Below are 22,392 nucleotides of genomic sequence, written 5' to 3' on the forward strand. Positions count from 1 at the left end.
AGATACAGGAGGTAAATAAAATCCTGGTTACTGCTTAATAAATACAGTATGCAGTTAGTTAAACAGTGACAGTGGTAAACGCTCAAATGTAGTGTAATAGTAGCACAAGTAACCATCAGACTATCTAACAGTTGTGATAGTTACACAGATATATCGATCTCAAGTTTAACAGTGTGCAATTTCTTGCTTATGGAGTGAAGAGAAAGAATGTCTCTTTCAAAGGCTGCATAGTTTCACTTTAAACAGTCCAAACCTTTGCTAACCTGCTTCATCAGGATTGCGAGGAAGTTGTTTTTGATCATATTTAACTGAGTGGCAGCAGAAGACAGCAACCCTCCGGGTGTCATCAGATTCAGATTAAAATGTTGCTAAATCCTGTTCGGTGCACAGATGTGACATAACCTTTTTCCGGCTTAGCAAAGACCTCCTCAACACATGGATAAAAGCGCTTTAAAAAAAAAAAAAAAAAAGCAGCACTGACAGGAATCTGTCATGTAAAAGAACCAAACCAGTTGTAGCTTTACTCAAGCCTATTGAGGAAATATGTGTTATGGGCCTTTAAACAGTGCCTCGATGCCCAGACCGTTACACGACGGTTAAGTTTTCAATGTCGACATTTCATCACTGGCGGTGGTTGTGGACCGGAATTAGGATGCAAGCAGTTTTATTTGTCAGAGGGACAAATCAATTTCTCACATGCAAGATACATCAATAGCACGAAGCAAAGACTCTCGCTCTCTCCATTTATTCTCCTCTTCACATGGACGTATTATTGGGTAGTAATCTGCTTTGATCCCTGAAAGTGTTCATAAATGGCCGAATCTTCAACAGCAGTGCGTGTCCTGAATCTTAATTAAAGCAATGCCCACCAAGAATTTCTATGCAGCATATGCTAAAGGGAATATAAAGTACATGAGGGACATAGATGTTTCACTCATCAAAATATTTTTGCTAGAAAGGAAATCAGGTTAGTTAAAAAAATCTTTTGGTTTATTTACAGATATTTTTAGTTATTAATTGATATTTCATATTCTGCATATTTAAACTTAATTCAATTATAAATTTCTTTTTTTTTCTCTCTGTGGCACAGTGCAGTCATTATTTATTTATTAACAGTGAAGCAAATATGGCCTAAAACTGCCAGCATTAACACTGCGTTTCAAACTATGCATACACAAACAAATCCAGGAGCTAGAATTAGAGCTATGGTGTTCGAAACGTTTCAAAGTCAACAAACGGTTTGTGTTCCTGGACAAGCTACAGTCTGCTGTACAAGCTTAACAACATCCTAACTTAGTTTGAACCTGGAGTAATGTGATTCCATTTTTAGACACCGTGGAACACACACACACACACACACACACACACACACACACAAGCACAGACACACACTGTTTGTTGCCCTCTCTGGAGCAGCAGATTACTGCACATTGTAGTGATTACAGGACCACAACCTGCCCCATCCACCAGCTGAAGACGACACCACCGCAGGGTGCTGTGGATCCGACTACTTTAAGATCAAATCAGAAGACTGAAAAGGAGACTCAAGACTTCTTTTTGAACTTTCTTTTCTTTTTTTTGCAGAAAAAACACATAGTTCTTGCGTAAACCCATGAAAATTGTAATTCATATTTATAACTGTGTCTGAGGATTAATCAATACAAAGAGCCCTCGATGAGAGGAATCCATGATGATCTCAGCATGTCATCTGCACTGGCCGATAAAGGCTTTAAAATGAAATACTGGCATCCGCCCTAAATGAACAGCAACAAGCAGATAGCATCTTTACAGATAAAGTTTACATGTAAGATAAAGTAGTTTTCTTATTTTGCTCGGCAAATGTGTACACTTGAAAAGCATTGTGTTTTATGTCTGCATCTGCCGTCACGATAAGCATAATAATATGTTAATTCCACCACAGTCGAGGCTTGATGTTCTCCGCAATTAGGCGGAAAAAAATATGTGCATTCGTCGGCAGTCGGCCAAAACGAGTTGGAAAATATGAGCATATTGGCTATTGGCAAACATCCAATATCGTGCATCCTCGCTCTCAATATTATTCTTATTTCACGTTTACTGCTTCGATGACATGTTTAGTTGGACAATCTATTGACTATTTGCTCCATTTTATCGCCTCTCTTATACGTGCGAATCGTTGGGGAAAAGCCAGAATTCCACAACATAACCTCCCCCTTAAAAAAAAAAAAAAAAAAAGCCAGTGTTAGGGTGTAAAACGCCAGCAGAAACAGAACAGCACAGTTGAGAGGCTGAATAAGTGTGATGGCCAATAGCCAATGAGTCCTATGTGGTTGCCTATGTTTAATAGTGGAACCCTTCTATTTCCTGGTGGAGACAGTCGCTATCACTCTGTCTGATGTATGATTGCCCTGGGCCGCGTGGTTGTGTTGGGGAACCATGGCTGCACGATTAATTTGTTTACTCAGCTGGTGTACTTCATAAAAGGCCCACTGAGTTGAACCTGGCACTTCGCAGTAATTGACTAGAGTGGATCCCTAGGTCCTTATCGGTCTGTCTTGATGGGCCTCCATTCTAGTTAAGTGTTGCACAGGCCCATTATAAACAGCAAACAACAGAAAATAGTGCACTACACACTCTCTAATGCACCGTGGATCATTCCCTACACCGTCCATAAAACGCTTCAGAGAAGTAAAGAAACAAAGGGGTGATAAAATCTTACTCCAAACTGAAAATACTGTATTTGTATGTAAAAAGAAAAAAAAGTTAAATGAAACTGCAGCCTTGACGAAAACACACACGCAGATGCAAATCCCTTTTGACAATGACCATTCCTATGGTTGCAACTTTAAAACAGTAAAATTAAAGCCAGCCTCAATTCCCCTTTGGGAGCTTGAGTCAAAGCAATGCTGCCTGCTTGCTGCACACAAAGTAATTCACCCTAGGAGTGCTCAGATTAAGTAATTATACCGGCACAAAAGCAAGCTCAGTGAGATAGCTTGTGCATAATAAGAACTAGGGGGTATGAATGGAGAGGGCTTAATTTTGCCTGTTCCACAGTTGTCAATGCTTTGTCAAGGCAGTCCTATTCTCAGGCTGCTGGTGGGTCTTATTCAGAGCCACTCTTACACTGATTGTAATTACACAGACGTGAATGAGACTCTCTGCTGGTTTGGTGTGACTCATTTAATGCCAGAACAGTGAAGAATACACTGTTTGGCATTAGAAACCGATTCACAGGTTCCAGGAAAAACAATGCATTGATGAAGAGACAGTTCTGGTAAAAATAAATCATCCCAGCTTTTGCTTTGAGTTCTTTCCTGATTTAATTGTGCAAAAGCAGTTCCACTTCTACCCGCTCTGTGGAATGGACTCTGTGGTTAATTACAGGAAAACTCTGACTATACAGATTGTGGCAAAATGGCAAGCTTATGGCCACAAAAGCACCGCCGCCTTCGGCTTTGATCACTGCAGTGTGCAAAAGGCTGGCCGCCCGACCTTGTTTCCACAGCCTCACTAATTCTGATTGCTCCCGAAGCCCACTGACAACCAGCGATATCATGGGATTGGTTGTTTTTATGTTAGGTCCTTGGAGGCTTGAATCCTTTTTCCAACAAGTCGTTCTATTTGTTGTCTTTAGAATTTATGTCTACTCCAATCAATCCAATTTTTGTTTCAATCAGGAAAGAAACCACAAGTGGGCAGGAATGATGAATTACTTAGACCCCACTCTGAGGAAAATCACGTTTTTTACTTTGTTGACATGTCCACGTGGTGTTTTTCTATCTCTTAGATGACATACTATGATAGAAATAAGTAGCCCACACTATGGCTTGGCATGTTTGCCTTGAAACTGCACTGTACTGATGATGGTCTGAAAAACACTCAGCAAAAGCCTCCAGAAGGTCCCTTACGAAACAAACCAGAATGGGGATTACTCTTACTTCTTCAGAGCTAGTTTCCAGTTTAATATGTGTGGCTGAATTACTCCAATATTACCACCTTAATTGTGTAGTGTAAGTGAGTTGAAGTGAGCTGGTATCCTTAAGTTACAGGTGATACATCCGCACATACTGATGGAGGCAAAGGTGTAGAGCTACATCTATATCCCTTTAAGGCAAGGAAGGGATTATTTTCATGTAAAAACTATTGACAGTGGTGGTGGTGACAAAAGGGTTAAATTTACTAAAATATTCTTCAGTGAAGATGCTCACTGCTTGATAGGAAAGTGCAGAAACAGATCCCACTGAAACTATTAGATAATAATCAAGAGCTTTTCATTGTTTTTTGCTTGAACCTACACTAAATGCCAAATTGGTGAGCCTTTCTACTTTGTAGGATTAAACAGGGAGAAAAGCCCAATAGACAGGCCTGTAACAGATAAAAATCTGCCTCTTTGTTCCCTTCAAGAATCCTTCACTGACTTTTATTTTTTAATTACAAAAAAACAGATGCGGTGGTACTCCCCACACAATACTAAGGCTCCTTTCCTCTTGGCTCTGGATAAGTCAAAGAGAATTAGATCTTGTAGCCAGTTCTTATTCTGAGCCTCAGAACATATTGGTTATATCTTGTAAACCTGCTTAGGTTTTGACATGCATGCGCTAAATTACATCTATAAACAGCATCATTTGGTACTGTGTCTTTAGGAAATACAGCCACATGAAACAGTGTGTCATCAGCGTACAGAATTAGATGCCATGTTTCTTGATGATTTCACCAGAGGCCAAGTCTATAGACTGAAGAGTCCTGGTCCCAAAATATGTTCTCAAGGAACAGCACAAGTTATTTTTGAGTATTTTGGAGCCACATAAATCAGTCTGTGTTATTTGAAAAGAACTTAATGATCCACAGTTTTTAAAAGCAGCATTTGGATCAAGTGGTATCTCAGCTATGAGTCTGGTTTGGACAGCATACCTAGTGTAAGATTGGATCTATTTCTTTACTTAATTCTAACAATACACCAAATTCTGAATGGATTTGTTCAACAATCACATACTTCTTCTACTTCACCAGATGTCGTCATAAAAACTAGACAGAACGCTGATACCGGAAACCTTCCCATTGTCCTAATTGGCACATCTCATTCTTAAACTTGGATTAATGAATGAGAGATGTGCCATTAAGAGTCAGTCAGTTAAGGCGTTTAAATATAGCAAATACAGACAGGTCAACTGAAGCCATGATGTCGAAGACTCTTAAAGACATTCATTCATTATTCTTGTGATCCATTGGTCAAAATGGCGTTTTCAGTGAACAGCAAAATCCAGCAGGTCGCTAAGGTCAGGAAAAATGAAAAGCCTTACATGAAGATTTAAAGCAGTCATTTTATTGTGTATTCATTTAAATTCTGGTCGGTGGGATGAACCCACAGGGCCACTGGAATCCAGACGAGATTGGGTCATTAAAATTTAACGCTTCATTAACACAATCTTAGAATGATTTATTAAAGAAAATTATTTTTTCAACACAAGTTGCCCACGATTTTACATAATATGTGAGTATGTATGCGCCTGTCCTCTTCATTAACAAGTAAACAGACCAAAAACAGAAACTAATGTGAAGAAAACAAATAAAAGTCCTTCTCCTTCTTAGTTCAAAATGGCCAATAGGTTTATATTTGTATATTTATATGTGAATTAATGCAATGCAGTGTAAAGTTTATCAGCACTTTATTCCAACTTTGCCAAAGACAATCTGCTACAGTAATGCCAGCCATGTGTTAACTATTTTGACTGACAATTTACCAAATTATCTAAATATAAGAACCTTGAATTTAGCCTAAATGTATTCGCCTGATTCTTCTTAACAGCTAGGAGTCAAAGAATATCAAAACCTTTAAAATACCTTTGTGTTGTCTCAGTATCTTAGGAAGAAATAAGAAACAAAATACACATTTCTGAATCATGACGCATGTTGCAGGTGGATGAGTGATGCTTTGCTTAACTGTGGCGATTTCGGTAGGTGTGTCAGCAAACTGTAGTAGCATTGCCAACCATGACTGGTGTGATAAGAGGATGCACGTTGCTTAATACTACATTTTACACACAACAGTGAGCATGATCGGTCCACTTACAGTAAAGGCAATGAGTCTGTGAGATCTGTGCATTTTCCTGTTAATTCTGACTATTTGACAAAACAACTTTTTTAAAATTATACTTGAGTACATGGAGCCTCAGTAAACTAAACAAGTTCATGTCTTACGTCTTATTCTCAATTCTTCACAATTTGGCCCTGGTGAGGTTTCTCTGGTGCTGGTTAAAACTTTTTAGGAATGCGCCCAAAAAATTACTCTAAGAGGAAAAAACCCTGATAGCACAATAACTTTCTACGTTCAGAGTAACTTTTTCCAAGTGTTTTTCCACCAAACTGAGTAAACAACAATGACTTTGATGTATTGGATTTTTTAAGTTGGTAGAAGGACAACAGTGTGTGAAGCACTACTTGAAACCAGGCTGCATGTATGAAAACAAAAAATAAATAAATAAAAACTTAAGGTCACATTAAAAAAAGGCCAGACTCTTCAGTTACAATGCAGGAGTATACTGAACAAAAACAGGAAAAAAACAAGGCTAAGCTCCTAATCCGTGTAAGCTTTGGTCCATGAAGACCAGCGATGGCAAAATCAAATCCATCTTTCCTTTTGTAAGGACACAGGAAAGAATGAATGGAGTCATGCAAACTGTTGAGCTTTGGAGATCTCAAGAACCTTGATTAGGATGACTCTCAGCAACCTGTGAAATCAGCGATGAATTGGCTGCAGAGTGGTTTAAATTTCCCAGAAATATGTATATAGAAATTGCTTGAAAGTTGCTCTTTAAAAGCCATTCAATTTGATTGACCTTGATCAAAGATGTAGTTGTCAAAACCTTTATGTAGACTCTCAAAAAGTACAATGCATTTCATATTCAACCTATACAGTCCTCACGGATTGTGCTGGATATAAACAAAGACTTTTCTTCAGTTCTGTACTGCATCTCGACACTATCAGAAACAATGAGCACTTCACCACAAACAGCAAAGGCAGTGTGTAAAATAGACAGCAGCAAAATCAACAAGCGGAGAGAGCATTTGAAGGGCAATCCCTTCACTTTTAGGGAGGTCCGTCTGTGGCAAGGAAAACATTTCAGGAAGTACTTGGCAAGATGCAGGGAGTTCATCAACACCAGCTCGACTACGACAACAGACGCTGTTGTACGAGGGGACTGGAAGAAGGATTAGAATCAAAGTATGATGACCGACACACAGATGGAAGCAGACTGTTCAATGGGCACTTACAAAAGATACAAAGGGAAGCTGGGAACAGAGCTGTCTACGTGTGAAATAACCTTGCTTTACAATATAGTGACATTTAATGTAACAACAAATACCATAAGGTTCAACCTAGGTTCCTATCAGGAGTGTATAAAACCGTGACTGAGGGGTCTGGTGGAAAATTTTGAAACTCAGACACCTCATGGACCGCAGTAATGAGCCATCTTTGAAGCCACAGTCATTTTCCGTAAGTGGCCTCAAACACAAAGTCCATTCACTTCACGGAACATTATCAAACTTCTGGCATTATTGAGGAACTGTCTCGCTTCTCAATAAAATATGGGCCCTATTCCCCCCACAGGAAAAATCACTCGTCATTTGGATGAACTGAGGAACCGTCTAAAGACATGAAAATGATTTCCAATGACAGCTCGCTTCAGCTAAATGACTAATCACACGGCGGAATAAAAATAGCTGTCTGCTAGATTGGGAGAACTAGTGAATATTGAAACACAATCGTAATACCTCAGAGGCCCGAGCGCATTTATTATTCCTCAGATATTTGATAAAAAGATGGGATGAATGTGGGAAGGGTTTGTAACCTCGTGATGATTCATGTCCTACAAACTATGATTTAAAGATGATTGCTGCTGTACTTACAGACAATGCAAGACATGAGAGCACTTCAATCAAGGTAGTCCTGCAACACTGTGACATGATGATAACAGAGCGGATTTAGCTCCACGATGTGGAACATTTTGCTATTTTTAACAGCGTCGCGAATGGAGCATTTTTAACCTTGAAATGACCACATTAAAAACAAACATGCGATAAAGCGTGTTTCTGCTCCGTGTTGTTGTTTTCTGTCCGATTCCTAGCAGCACTGCGGATGAAGTCTTCCTCCTCATTCAGCTCTGCATAAGGTTTAGTGTTCCCTTGGTGATAATGACGCCTGATAGACTATGACAGACCAGACCCCACAATATCAGCTCCTGGTGCTAGCAATCAATTTCAGACGGCGGCGGGGCCTGTGCCGGGGTGTCCATCTTTATAATTTGATTTGTTATCCCGTCGGACAGTCGCTGCAGCAATCATTGCGGCGATCACTCCTCCAAACCACGACCCCAGCCTGCGGCTCCCCTCCCCAAATCCTACCCCGCCACCGTTTTAACAATTCTCCACCGAATGCAACGACTACAAAAAAACTTTGTCCTAATTGCACCACCGCTCCCCTCTGTCACTCTCGTCCCCGAGCTGCCAGCTGACACCTTTGACTTCATACATAACTCTCATCCCACCCAACATCCCCCCACCCCCCCCACCACCGTACCGAAATATATTTCCCGCTGCATCTAAAATGTTTGGACATCCCATAATTTTGTAATTCGCCCCCGACTACAGCTGTTGGCAGGGTGGCGAGCCAGCCGCGCCCCAGTTAATCATAGATTACTTTATCTGGGCCATTCCAAATCCTCATGTGTAATGCAGTGCTACCTCAGCAGCAAGTAATCACCGGCCCCCTCCACTCCATCCCAAACACACACACACACACACACACACACACACACACACACACACTCCCCCTCCTCACTTTCTCTCCCAAGCCTGATTTGTCTCTTGCCCTTCTCTCTCTTCTAAATTTCTCCTCTGCCATTCCTCATCTCTTTCTTCTGTCTATGCATGATTGGACATTCTCATCAAACATTCATGAACCAAACTGGTCCCCCCCAAAAAATGTAATATCATAGTATTAGCAACCCTTATTTCATTTGTTAAGGCCTTGGCTGTGGGCGGCATCACGCGCAGTATTCATAGTGGAGTATTCATAGCCGAAAACTGGATACCGGTCACAATGTGGCATGAAATATGATGGACAACAGGTTCCAGCTGATTCCTCGCCAAAAGAAAAAGGAGTCCCTCTGCCCACTGTGACAAAGAACGCAAGGGCAGGCGGTATTAAAAGACCATGTAATGGACAGTAATAAAAGAGGGCAGTGGGAAAAAGCCAGCGAGAGGGATAAATAAGAAAAAGAGCTGCAAATAAAGAGACAAAAATAAGAGTTCAAAGAGAGCTGAAAGAAAGCTTGCTTAAGAGCAATTCTGAAGGTGAAAGTGATCATGAGGTGGTGAGAGCAGCACGCTGGGCTGAAAGAGCCACAGAGGATGTGGCTGCAGCTTTCCATTAGGATGCATGATAAATTATGCTTTTAAATAGAATTTATGGTCCAATCATCGAGGATAGATCGTGATTACCTTCCGCAGTACAGTTCAAAAGAATCCTCCAAATTTTTTCAAACCCCCCGGAAAACTACAAGCCGAGCTTTCTCCTGCAACCTTATGTAACCCCCTTCCGATTCTCATGCAAATAACACTGTCGAGCGCAGGAAAGGTATTTTTCTACTGTTGTTTCTTATTACTGTGGGTGGGGAGGAGGGAGACAAGGGAGATGTTTGACCCATGCTGGGCAGCGCAGCCTTGAGCTGAAAAACATTAGTTAAAATGTCACTCACTATGTGGATCCAGCCATCACGGCCGGCTACTGTAGCAGAGCAGGGTTTTTTTTTTTTTTTTTTTTTTTTTTTAAGCAAGGCACAAAAATAGCAGCCAAATTATTCTGAAGGAGATGTGGGTCAAAATTGAAGTTTCTCTCTCAGGTATGAGAAAGAAGCAGTGGGGAGATTTTATTTCTGGTCTAAACAGGGTGGGACATTGGCTGTGTCATCTTACAGTGTGGCTCCATCAGTTTCCTCTCAGGGCGACTACGGGAGGAAGGAAACACAGTTTTTTTTTTTTTTTTTGACAGTGCAGGAGAGGACAAAGGATTACACAGCAATCATAATCCCATAATCTACCAATAGCATTTTATAATGTTGCTTACTTCACTGTGTTGAAGTTATTCTATCGTATATTTTAACCGCTATTGATTCAAGTGACACTGAGGTTGGCAGGCGCTGTTGGCTACAGAGCGCGAGGCTGTGGTGGACTCGCATGCATGTGTAAAACATTTTTACGGTGGGGCAATTTTGCTTTAAGTCATCATTATGACAATTGCCTGCTCTTTAAACCATCCCTCATCCAAACCTCTTTATATATTACAGCTTTAGTCAGCAATCCTCCACACACATACGCAAGCGCGCACACACACACACTGCAATTTCCATTTAATCCATGTACAAGGCTGGAGCTTTCACAGACAATAACACACAGACAAAGAATTTGACTATGGCAGAATGCCCTCACCGACAAGCATACTGAGACCACCGCAGAAAGAGGGCAACAATACGGCGCAGTGTTATTTTCCTTATAAGACTGGAATGAGTTGTCCACCACTGCGTATCCTCTAGCCAGGCTGAATGTTAAACTGAACTAAATCCATAAGTGAAGGAGATTACGTCGTGAATGCACAAAAAGCACAAAACTCCATTTAGGTCCTGCTGCTATGTAGTGCAAAGCCTTATTTTCCACTTTAGTATGTTGGTGATGGCGTCGCTCGCAGCTTCCAGACCAGAAAAATTAGCATCTAGGCCAACAGGTGAGGGGCCGTTACATGGAAACCAAATACAGTTCCTCTGAAGTGACCGACTAGCCTCTGTGGGAAGAGAATATAAAGTAAGAGGATGAAAGGAGCTTTAGCCCACAACTATGATGCAACCCCACCAATTGACTAGCTTAATTACCATTAGCTGACCACTTGATTATCATATCAATAAAGACTGTGAAATCGAATGAGGCACAGACCACTGTGCAGCGTTCCAGCAAATATTTGCATGTTTAGCAGGATATTACGAAACGCTGAGTGTTTTCCAGGACACTTTGTGCGAGCGTTTGTTATTTGAATTTCATCAGAAGCCCTAAAAGCAGTAATCCTCATGCACTGGTGCAGTCATTCCCCCCCCTCCTCCTCCTCCTCCCCTCCCAACCCCGAGGATTAATTCTAAAGAGGTACTCGCTCACTGATGTTCGGGCTGCTTCTCTGATACGGTTAGCTGGGAAAGCAGCAGGGTCTGTGTCTGCAACAACCATTCCCTCACAACCAGAAAGCAGAGATTTGTGCTTTGCTGGAACTAACTTGACTCAGCCACATTTGGTCTGCAAATCAAAGAGGACGCTGGGGGAATAAACACGTGCGTGCGCCAGTGAGGGAAACGCGGACTTTTATGTCAAAGAACGGGGTCCGATGGAGTTTGTCATATTGTTTTTGTCTCATTTCCTCCCAAAGAACACACTCCCTTGGAATAAGTGGGCTGTGATTCAGTGTCACTCTGTGTCTCAGCATGAAATCATTGAGGAATGCAATTATCACTTTGCCCAACAGACATTTCTCTGAAACGAGAGCGAACAATTGGGAACATGAAGAAGAGGGGGAGGAGTGGGAGTGGGAGAGAGGGGGATGTTTGCTGTATGAGTGGCGAGGGGAGGTAACACCAGTTAACGTTGACCCCAGCGCCTGTTCTCAACTTCAAACTTCCTTTTTGTTAAATTAGCTAATCTGCCGGCATACTTACAATTCATGGTGGGTCAAAAGTTTGCCACATTAACTCCTCTTTCTTTATTTTACATTTCATTTTGAAATTTAATCCAATAACCTCATGTTTTCTATTGTTTTATGACCCTTAAGAGCCATTATTTCCTCCATTATGACCTTTAAATGATCCTCTCAACGTGCCACTGCCAAGGCGACTATTGTGTGCTCCATTTCCCTTGGCAGACCTTATCCAAAATTCATTCCCCGAACAATAATTCTTGGGGAAATATTAAAAGCTGTTTAATAGAAAGGGGATCAGATTGCCTTGGCCTACACTTGAGGTCACTTCGGCTCATTAGAATGGAGTGCAAATTTTTATTTTTATTTAAAAAAAAGCGTGCAGCTTGTGCGGGCAGCTCGAGCGAGTGAGGTGTAGCATTCGATGCCTGAGCTGGGCAGGTACCAAAACTGTCACCTCGGTGCTCAGCGAGAGGTAAACTGTCACCTCCTTACTATTAAAAGAACTCCCCTGAGTAAGAAAGAGGGGAGGGGGAAGGAGAGTGTACCAACTCAGCCACCAAACAAAACAGAAACAAAACAGAGCTCCAACTCTGACGGGTGACATGAACTACTTGCTTTTTTTTTTTTTTGCCACTTAAACAACAGTCTGAGGTCAAGGCTTTTTTAACAACACATTAATAATAGAGCGCCGACCCAGGAGCCCGCGTTCTAAAAAAAAAACAGAAGCCTTGTTTAGCCGACAGCACGGGCTGAGTTTACATTATTCATCGAGGTTATTTCCCTGCATTTAAAGCAGATCAGGTGTAATATTTAATTATTTGTTAAGCGAGGTCATAATAATGTTTACCTACGCGGCTGCGCTGAGTAAATTAAGAACACAGACACAAAGACAAGCCCCTTAACACACACAGACACACAGCTGAGGCTATCTTTGGCTGCACACTGTACTGAATGTGCTTGGCAAGCAGGCTGATGAAAGGTAACTGCAGGAGAAGAACTCATTATAGATTGTGAATCAAACATAAAAGGTAGGGAGGGATGGGCTTTTTTTTGCTTTTTTTTTTTTCCAAGAATAACTTCATCTAGTTCCCTTTTGAAATTGCGTGTACAAATGTGATTCCTAGGTAGGACAACTCATCTCAGAGAAGCGGATTTGATACAATTTCTCAGAATCACATAATGACTAAAGTGAATCTTGCAACACTTTGAGAAACTCATGACAGAGAATCTCTCAGAAAACTAAAATTAAATGCCACACATTGGTACACAAAGAAAATCGCTGTGGATGCTGGTCATTAGTGCGCCGACACATGAAATCAGCCATGCATATGCAAATGCACGCAAACACAATGCCCGCATACTGTACGCACACTCGCACGCACACACACAAACCCGAGCTTGGCTGCAGAGTAGAGCCCCGAGGGCTGGTCTGTTGATTAATGAGGGGAGGAAGGCAAGGAGAGGAGGATGAAGAAGAAGTGTTAATGGAGCTATGATAGATTCCTCTAGGCCTGTTGTTTTATAGGTGTGACTCCAGTATATCTGCACATCGTAGCAATACAGTGCTACTGTAAAACCCGGCACGGGAGGTGAAATACGTGGATCAGACGGATATGGCGAAAAATGCTTTCAAAAATCCACAAGTGGCATTATTGATGGAATTAATTTAACTCGGAGGGAAGATTATTAGAATCCTGTGGGTCTTTTTTTAGCCACGAGAAGTCCGACGTAGAATTTATTCCAGCAACTTTACTGAAAAGTAGATTCTGTGGTAAAACACTGCTGAGAGACATACGCTGGTCCAGCTGACTTTATGACTGAACAGTGACAGCACTCGGAGTGATTCTGCAGGAATATCCAATTTGTTCATGGCTGGAGGCGGGTGGAGGTAAAATCTCAATAAAGTGCACTGACAGTATTAAAATAGTCTTAAATAGTCTTGCACTAAAAGTACTCAGTAATTTGAACAAAAGTGGTGATCTGAAATATGTATATTTTGGCAATAATAGACTACACCATGAGGAGAAGTGCATAGTATTCATGTCTGATCTTGGAATCCGATAAATGATTTTGATCCTGTCCACTGGTGAACCCACAAAACAGAGCAGGAGGCTGATAAATGTCAGAAAAATGGAAAATCTATCACCTGTTTAATACATACTGAGCCAGAATGTGTTCGATTTTTCTTCATTGCAATTGCATCGTGTTTAAATGAGCTCTGCACTCAGCAGCACACGTTTGCTTTGAGCTAAATACTCAGCATGCAAACATCCAAACAAGCATCACGATATCCTGATGTTAACACGCTTGACGTTCAGCAAGTACAGCGTTTGCTATGTTCACCAGCTTAGTGCAGCATGTTAGCATACGCTGTCCAAAGTATTAAAATTCTGATGCGATGCTGGCGCTAGAGGTAAAGTCAGGGGATTACAATTCATCCCGAGGCGGACATGAGCGCGCTTGTAACAAATTTTTCACAGTAAGTCATCTAATATTTCACTCAAAACCACAAATGGGAATTTCACGGTGGCTCTAGATGAAGAAAGGAGGCTCACCAAAGTCTGTAAGTCTCATCCTCTGGGGACCATGAATGTGAAATGTACAAATTTTTTATGGCAGCTCATGTAGTTATAGAGCTTTAAAGGGAGATGTTTCAGTCTGGACCAAAGGGGAGGACAGATTGTCCTGCTATCTGTACAAAACCGCAGAAAAACTACAAGTGGCAAGAAAAGAGAGCGTTGATATTAACCACAAAGCCTTTTTATGGTGCATCACTTCATCAGTTGGGTTTTAGACATTACTAACTACTAATAACAACATTTGTCCCTGCTCATGACGAAAAGCTTTTTTGATAATTAGGAACAACGGGAATCAATGATGTGAAATGTTCAAGTGAGGTCCAGGCAGAGATTTATTTATGAAAGTGACTATATAATAGAAGCACATTTTTCACCATGAATAACGGCTGTTGGGCTGTTGTTCCCATATCCCGCTAGAGATGCAATTCATCAGGGCCAATAAGAGCCGGTGATTTGTCTTCAGGTCTTTGTCTGATGGAGGAAGCTGATGGAAACCAAAGGAAATGACCACACAATGTATAGCTCTGCATATCTGTGAATTAATGCACCGAGTTCAAAAGCATCTATCACAAAAGGAGGAGCTCAAAGTAGGCTGCACGCACCCACGAGGCACAAATAAAAATCACAAACAAAACTAGGCGTATTAAAAATCTCTCTGTCTGCTTCGGTTTCTGTTCGGTAATTAGAAAGACGGAGCGGAGAACGCGAGCTAATTTTAGCCAGTGGATGTAAGAAAGGAATGATTTGCTAATTGATATAATCTGATTTCATTGCTCAGCCTCAGTCACATTTGTCCATGTTGTTTGGAAGTCTCAATTGCTAAAAGTCTAACACAGCTGACTGTGTGTTTTCTACGCTCCACTGACAAGTACAGTTCTCGGGATGAAAAATCTCCTGACATCCAGCACTCTGGACAGCCTGTCATTGTTAATAGTGAGTGCATGGAAGTGGCAAGATCCTATCTTAAATGGCTGTGCCATCTTGGACAATAGACACATTGTTCTCCACCGCTTTGCCTCTGCTTTGGTGGGCGCTTGTGCACCAATAAGGGGGAACATACCCACACACCATCACAATACATGCAGTCCACGTAAAGGCCACAATGGCTGCAGGACACAAATACCCACTTGTGATTAAAAAACAGCTGAGAGAGACAAAGAGGACTAAAACTGTTAATGGAGGGAGTTACTGTACGCAGAGGGAGCAGCGCTGGGTCCAGAAAACTACTTAAAGAGTAATAACTCTCGATTTTGTCTTTATATTTATGGATGAAAAGGACAAAAAGCTGCTTTAGTTGTGCTGTTAATGTCTTTATCACTGAGCACTGGAAGCTGGAAGCTAAATATCAGACTCAGGTATCAAAGGTCTCCATAACTCTGTGTTTTGACGTTTTAATTTGCTTTTTAAAGATGCACATTTTGGAATCGCCACAGAAGATTTTTTATTCTTGCCACCTCCTGTGATGGTTCGCAGCCTAGATGTGTTTTTTCCTTAAGATTCAAGATTCTTTTTGGGAGTCCGAGCTGAGGCATGTATTTATTTAAAAGCAGTTCATTCTGAAATGGCTTTTGTTCAGCTGCAGATTACATCTAATGAATAAATGAGATGGCCTGGAAGTTTACTGTGCTGCTGGAAACCGGTTGTGAAAATGCGTTAAAATTACTACAAAATGTATTGAATGTAATTTCTTTGTGCAGTCAGGAGCGGCGAGAATTTACACCAAAGGTGCCTTTATTACATGAAAAATCAAACCCCCGTGGAATTGGAGCAGCAGGTAACAGATATTTTCGTTACAATTAGTTATTTTTAACTTCAAACTGCGATCAGCAATGTCAACCAGTTCAAAACCCAAAGATGTTCTATTTGTCACGATATAAAACAGATAAATTCTTGTGTGAGAAGCTGAAACCGATAAACACTGACAAATGACAGGTCATGTTGATGCCTTTTAGTCGACTGACTGATCAGTTAAATAACTAATTATTTCAGCTCTGAATGGAATAGAATCGGTCTTCAACTGTAGTATTTAAAGCCATCACTTCTTCCCCAATAGCGCAAAAACGCATCTTACATTTAACTCATGAGTAAACATTCATGATTGGTGTCTAACCACTGAACCAGTATAGCTGACAGAGGTATTACTCCATGTAATTTGACGTGTTCAAACAACAACAAACAAATTATTCCTTGCTTAAATTTCTGCTCAATCTCTGGGACAATTCTTGCCTTCCTTCAGACCTCGCAAATAGCTCCCAATGAGACCAAAGGTGATGAACATCAAACACCCACTGAACTGCACTAGTTGTTTGGGGCTTTTTTTAAGTCCATAAATTGCATCGGGCCATTTGCAACAAAACAAACTGTATGCATACATAAGACCGTGAAATGGCTCACTTGTATAAAAAAAAAAGTAATTTCAAGACCCCAAATCATTTCTGCAAATCTATAAACAGGACGATACTCTTGTTTTTGCAAATGATATCCTTGTGTTAGGATGATGAATAACTTAAACTCTCAGCAGCAGCTCCGATTATTGGTTTAGTGATTATTTGTTCACATCCAGACTTTTGTCTGATTGTATTTTCACTCCTCCTCATTCTGGACCAGACGTAATGCATTTTTAATGTGTTTTCTGCTTTGACATTTAATGTTGCGGTTTGACCAAGGCGCTCTCCAAAAATGCACTTAGAGGCAGTAGCGTTGCCCCTTTCAATTTTATTCCCGCTTTTATGACTCACATTAGCAGTATATTATATACAGCGCATATTATTTGTATTTTTTTAAAGTTAGTTTGTTGGTTGTAATTTAAAGTTGGACCAATTTCGCTACCTTGCACAATGAAGGTACACTCCCTGATGTTTTTTTTTCAGAGGTCCATTGGAATTTATTCCAACTCACAGAGTGGTGCTTTGAGAAAAATCAACACAACATATCAACAGCAAGGTGGCTGAGAAATTTGCATATTTGGTCTACTAATTGGCACCAGAAGAGAGTAGTTTAGGCTAAGGTACCATGTAAAATATGATCACATTTTTAAAGCTACTAAAATCAATACTTTTAAAATATTATAATAAAAAAACTCAATTTAGCTCGATCTGGCTTTACAGCATCATTCAACAAGTTGTTTTTCTTTTCCAGGCCCCAAGTTTGTTGTTTTGATTCTGTTTTTAGTAAAAAGCCTTATTTAAAAAAATGACTTCTCCATTATTAAACACAACATGTAGTCATCCATTGCTAAAAAGATTTATACTAAGTTTGCGTGTGAAAAAAAACATTTAAAAAAACATGTTAATGCTGCATGTGATTTTTTTTTCAAATTAAAATATTCTTGTTACTGTGGTGAGAAACATTTTAACAACCCGTCTAAGTGCGAAGCCTTCGTGTGAAGCGTCTGCTTAAAATATTACATATCTGTAACCACCTGCGAGCCCGCATCTGATCTACAGCCTCTTTGAAGTGTCAAAACATGTTTGTGAATGGAGAGAATGGCAGACAAACTCACCGGCAGCAAACTTAAATTGAGCGTTTTTGTTAAAGGCTTCGAGAAAAGCTGGACAGATGGAGGGAGGGGAAGGGGAGAGAAAATATTCAGCGGCTGACCTTTTCTATTTACCACAGTGATCCTAAACCTGGGAAACATGTACCTGGTCTGAGACTGACACACAAATTACTCAAAGGTCACGTTATTCAGCCCTTCAAGAGGAGCCCATTCAGCTGATAGCATCGGACGTTTTTTAAGCTGGAAAGCAACGGAGGGGCTGCGCTGATGACGGCAGTATCGCTACCGCTGTTTCTCAGCCACAGATTTTGTTTTTCTCTTCACAGAGACACTTGTTTTTTTTTGGCTCTTGTGAGCATTTAGTTTGTCTTCATGTAGTAAAAAAAAAAATAAAAATAAAAAAAATACTGTATGGTACAAAGCCACAGGATTAAAATTAATTGAGAATCTACACACTGTTCTCTGGCAGCAGATTGTTTACTTGTTTGTCGGGTGCATGCGTGTGCCAATTTTTCAGTGTTGAACCAAGCCAATTTGTGTGTGCTTGTGTGTGTGTGAGAGAGAGAGATAGTGTGTGTGTGTGTGAGAGAGAGAGATAGTGTGTGTGTGTGCCTTTGCACTGTGTCAGGGGGAATAGCCTGTTGGGGTTATGGAGGGTGCAGTGTGGGGTGATGAATAGGATGCTTTTGTGCTCGGTCCTGCAGCTGTCTACAAGCCAGCGAAGGAGAGAAAGGTGAGAGAGAAAAGGGGGGGATAAGGTGAGGGAGATAGCCAGATAAAGGGGGCGGGGAGGGGGAAGAAAAGAGGAAGCGAGATAAAATAGAGGGGAAAGGAGATGAGAGCGGTAACTGTTACGTGGTGGGGAGTACAGGTGAGATGCGGAGGAGGGAGGGGGGGGAGGCAACGAGAGGTGAGAGAATGGGTTTAGAGGTGAGCAAGACGAGGGGGAAATGTGAGAAAGGAGAGGAAAGAGAGACTACTTGTGCATTCAGGAACACTGCACCGTTGTCTTTTCAGCCAACAACGAGACAAAGAAGTCGGCTAATGTAGGAAATCGTTGACATTCATGTCGGAGGGAAAAAAAACGAAAACAAACATCCTCCCAAAAAAAAAAAAAAAGAGAGAGAGAAAGAAAGTGGCCCAGTCGGTAATTTTGATCACTCTGCAGAACACAGGCCTGACCTCGTGGCCTCAACCTTCACACATGATGGGGTTTGGAAATGAGCCAATCGTAGTGAGTGATGCTGATGAGTTCAGCCAAAGCTGTTGGTGTTGCCGTGGCCACGTTAATACATATCGCATAAGGAGAACCATTCGGCGGTACTACTTTCTAATAAAAAATAATGTATAATACGCTTTAAATGGCACAGCATTACAATAGAGACCCATGTGGGGGGGCATTAGAAGGTCAACTGTGATGCAAAGTCCTGATATGTGATATTTGAGAGACCTTTAAAGCGCTGAAAAAACATTAAATAACCATCACATGAGGAGGAAAACCCCAAGGACCTTTGTGGCCTAAAACTCCAGCTGGGCAGAGATAGCTCACACAGAAGTCAGCTGCTGCGACAGGCAGGTCCGGCCGTCAAACCTCGACAGCGTTTCAGAGCCGAGCAAAATTCGTCTGCAGCACAGAGTATGAAAAAAATGTCCAAAAGTGTCAAATTTGTAATCTTGCTTTCTTTTTCTCCCATCAAATTGCTTATTTAGATGAAAATGCTGCCAGTTTCAGATGCTTTTCAGTGACAATTTTCAACTGCTGCTTGTATTTACGCACTTAATATTCAAGAATTCTGGCTTTAGAGGCAAATAGATGAGTCAATAATTTAACTTCCATGCGATGAACAATCTCACAGTCACTTTAAAATACCCAAAATGCACATTTTTATGTGATAGTAAGTTGAATATCTGGGAATTTTGGCAAGTTTGTTCAATTAAATCAATCATGCTGGAGACGTCACCTGCAGCGACAGACGAATAAATCGTCTTGATTGAACAGCGTTTTGAAATAATTCGTATTGGTCGACGGCTAACAGGAGTTTGGTCTGCACCGGCTACCACAGCTAACGGGTTGTTTTCCACGATGCATACCAGCCAAGATAAATCTGTACACAACGGCAGTACAACACACTGCGTTGACAACAGGGAGCGACACGATATGCTTACACAGACATTAACAAGTTGTTTTTTTGTTTTTTTTCCAAACCAGTAGGAGATGCTGCAATCTGCTGATAACTGTGGAAATGTATTTAATTGACATAATTTTCAAATTAAGAGCACTGCAGACTGAGTGCAGATCTACTGAAGAGGCAACGCAGATTTTGTGTCTCATTTGTTATTAATATTACTATATTTTTGATATTTTATCAGATGGAAAAAACAACAACGTGATGTTGGCATTCCATGTTTTCCATTGGATGACGATAAATAAATATCAGCACCGGCCGTTTTTAGACCACATTGATCAACCACCTCTGTGAACTTTCAATGAGCATTTTTTTACTGTTTTCAAAGTTTGAGGGAAGGGTACAGTTATGTCAAAGGGGATTTTTCTCTCGATGGAGGTCTGTGTTGCACTTTTGCCTGCATTATATTGATGAGGAATCCTAAGAAGCTCAGACGTCAGTGCATCTTCCTGTCCATGTTACTGAAAATGACTGTTTTCAGTCACCCTTCCGGTTGAATCTGTGCGACAGGATAACGATGCCTCAAATCTCGCTTCACAGCCACAAACACTGCTGAGCTGTTGAGCCACCAGTAGCAGAACAGAAAATTAAGACAAAAATAAAAGTAAATAAGATGTTTGGGCTGCAAAACAGGCTGCAAAACAACACTTTTTCTGTGTGGATTTTAGCCAACTGTGATTCATTCCCCCCCTTCACCCAGATGTGTATCTCTCCACTCTGCCCACACACATTTGGATTTTCATCTCTCTGAAAATACACACACAACAACACTTGAAATAATCCAATTTAGCACTGATGATGCTGATGATGATTTCCTCCATACAGAAAAGGCAGAATAATCACAGAGATGCACCAGCGCCTGTTGATTCAGGGACACCTCGGTGCTGTTGTTTTGTTCCGTCAAGACTCGCAACGAGAATTGTCCTGGAATAACTAACCCGAGCGTGGACAGATGAATACTTTCTGCCTACCCACACCGAGGTCCTCTGAGGCTATCGCAGCATGACTTTCCTATGATGAAACAGCAGCAAGCGGTGGAGGGCTGAGGGAGTGGGCGATCAGGACACAAACTGTTTTTTCTCCACAAACAGCAGGATGAGATGCGGAGCTGGCAGCGATACGGCATCCATACCTCAAGCACCAGCCAACACAGCATGCATCCTCGCTTGCTTTGCAAAGTCATAAGCCGAGCCACGTTTTCTGAATGCGTCTTGCTAACAGCATATGCAAGGAGCAAACAAACTGAGTCAACTGTACAAGCTGATTTGCATGTTAACAACATGAGATGTCTTGTGTTTTTTCAGGTCCTGCACAGGCAGCGAGGGGGTTTCACAACTACAGCTACTCTCAAAGTGCAATCAAAGGTATCCTGAGCAAACAATAGTAGAACAGTGTTGATGAAGACAGGTGATGATGTGAGGTGGCAGACATCATTAGCCCCCATCATCACACTTCATCAGAGGAGAGGGAGTGTGCCCGCACTGTTAGCGTAATGAGCTGGAAGTATGAACAAAAGCAGATGGCTTTATGAGTCAGACAATAAGGCGCTCATAATTGAATATATATCATTCATTTCAATTTACGCACTCGGCCCATTTTTCCCCTCCTTGCTGTATCTCAATGGGAATCCATTATCAAGCCACCGAGGGGGCTGCCTTCACACTGGATCAGCTGGACTTCAATGAGACTTTTCAGTAGCTGGGAATAATTCATGGAGGCTGAAAGAGAGTTAAAGTACAGTAGGGCTGCACTGGCTGATAATTCACTGTTATGAAAGACAATCCTCAGGAGAGTGTTGTCTGTCTTACAGCCTCTATAACACCATGCACACATATGTAACACTCATTAGTTTGCATTTCTTAATGGATAGATTTCTCTCTCTTTTTTTTTTTTTTAGTAAAGTTATGGTTTGATATTTGCATTTACTTGCAAACTAAATTTCCCAGATGACATGAAGTTGCAAGCTGCAGAAACCGAAAACACGAGGAGGAGGAGGAGAGGGGCATGATTCACAAACACGCGCACATGACACCGGCTGTCAATCATCCGCACTTTAGCAGCAGCAGCATCTCCGTCTGCGCGCGAGTGTTTGTGCACAAAAGCAGCGAGCGAAACTTGGCCGCTGCTCGTGCTGCTCTAATCTGTTTTTCCTCTTGAAGAGCTCACAGCAGGACGGCTGCCTACGGAGCAATTAAAGCCTCTTTCTTAATCCAGCTGCCCTTGACTGCAAACAACTGGAACTCCTCTTCCTCCTCCTCCTCCTCCTCCTCCTCCTCCTACACCACCTCCTCCTTCTATTCCTCCTCGCTAGACAGCAAGTGCAACAGTATACTCACCCCCAGTTTCTTACTCCGTATCCTCACGTATCCCTGCTTGACTATGTCGTTGAAGTTGGAAGCCATGGTGAGGGAG

At 41.4% G+C, this 22,392-nt stretch overlaps 1 protein-coding gene across 1 annotated transcript in view; it reads right to left on the reverse strand.

Moving 5' to 3' along the window:
- Positions 1-22,386, reverse strand: part of dok6 (docking protein 6) — a 49,962-nt gene extending 27,576 nt beyond the window's left edge. Inside the window, exon 1 of the mRNA XM_008278509.1 lies at positions 22,317-22,386. Within this exon, the coding sequence (XP_008276731.1) occupies positions 22,317-22,382 (66 nt within the window). The 5' untranslated portion in view covers positions 22,383-22,386. The remainder of the gene's footprint in view (positions 1-22,316) is intronic.
- Positions 22,387-22,392: the final 6 nt, after the last annotated feature.

Source organism: Stegastes partitus, unplaced genomic scaffold, assembly GCF_000690725.1.
Source record: "Stegastes partitus isolate 25-593 unplaced genomic scaffold, Stegastes_partitus-1.0.2 Scaffold125, whole genome shotgun sequence".
Classification (NCBI taxonomy): Eukaryota; Metazoa; Chordata; class Actinopteri; family Pomacentridae; genus Stegastes; species Stegastes partitus.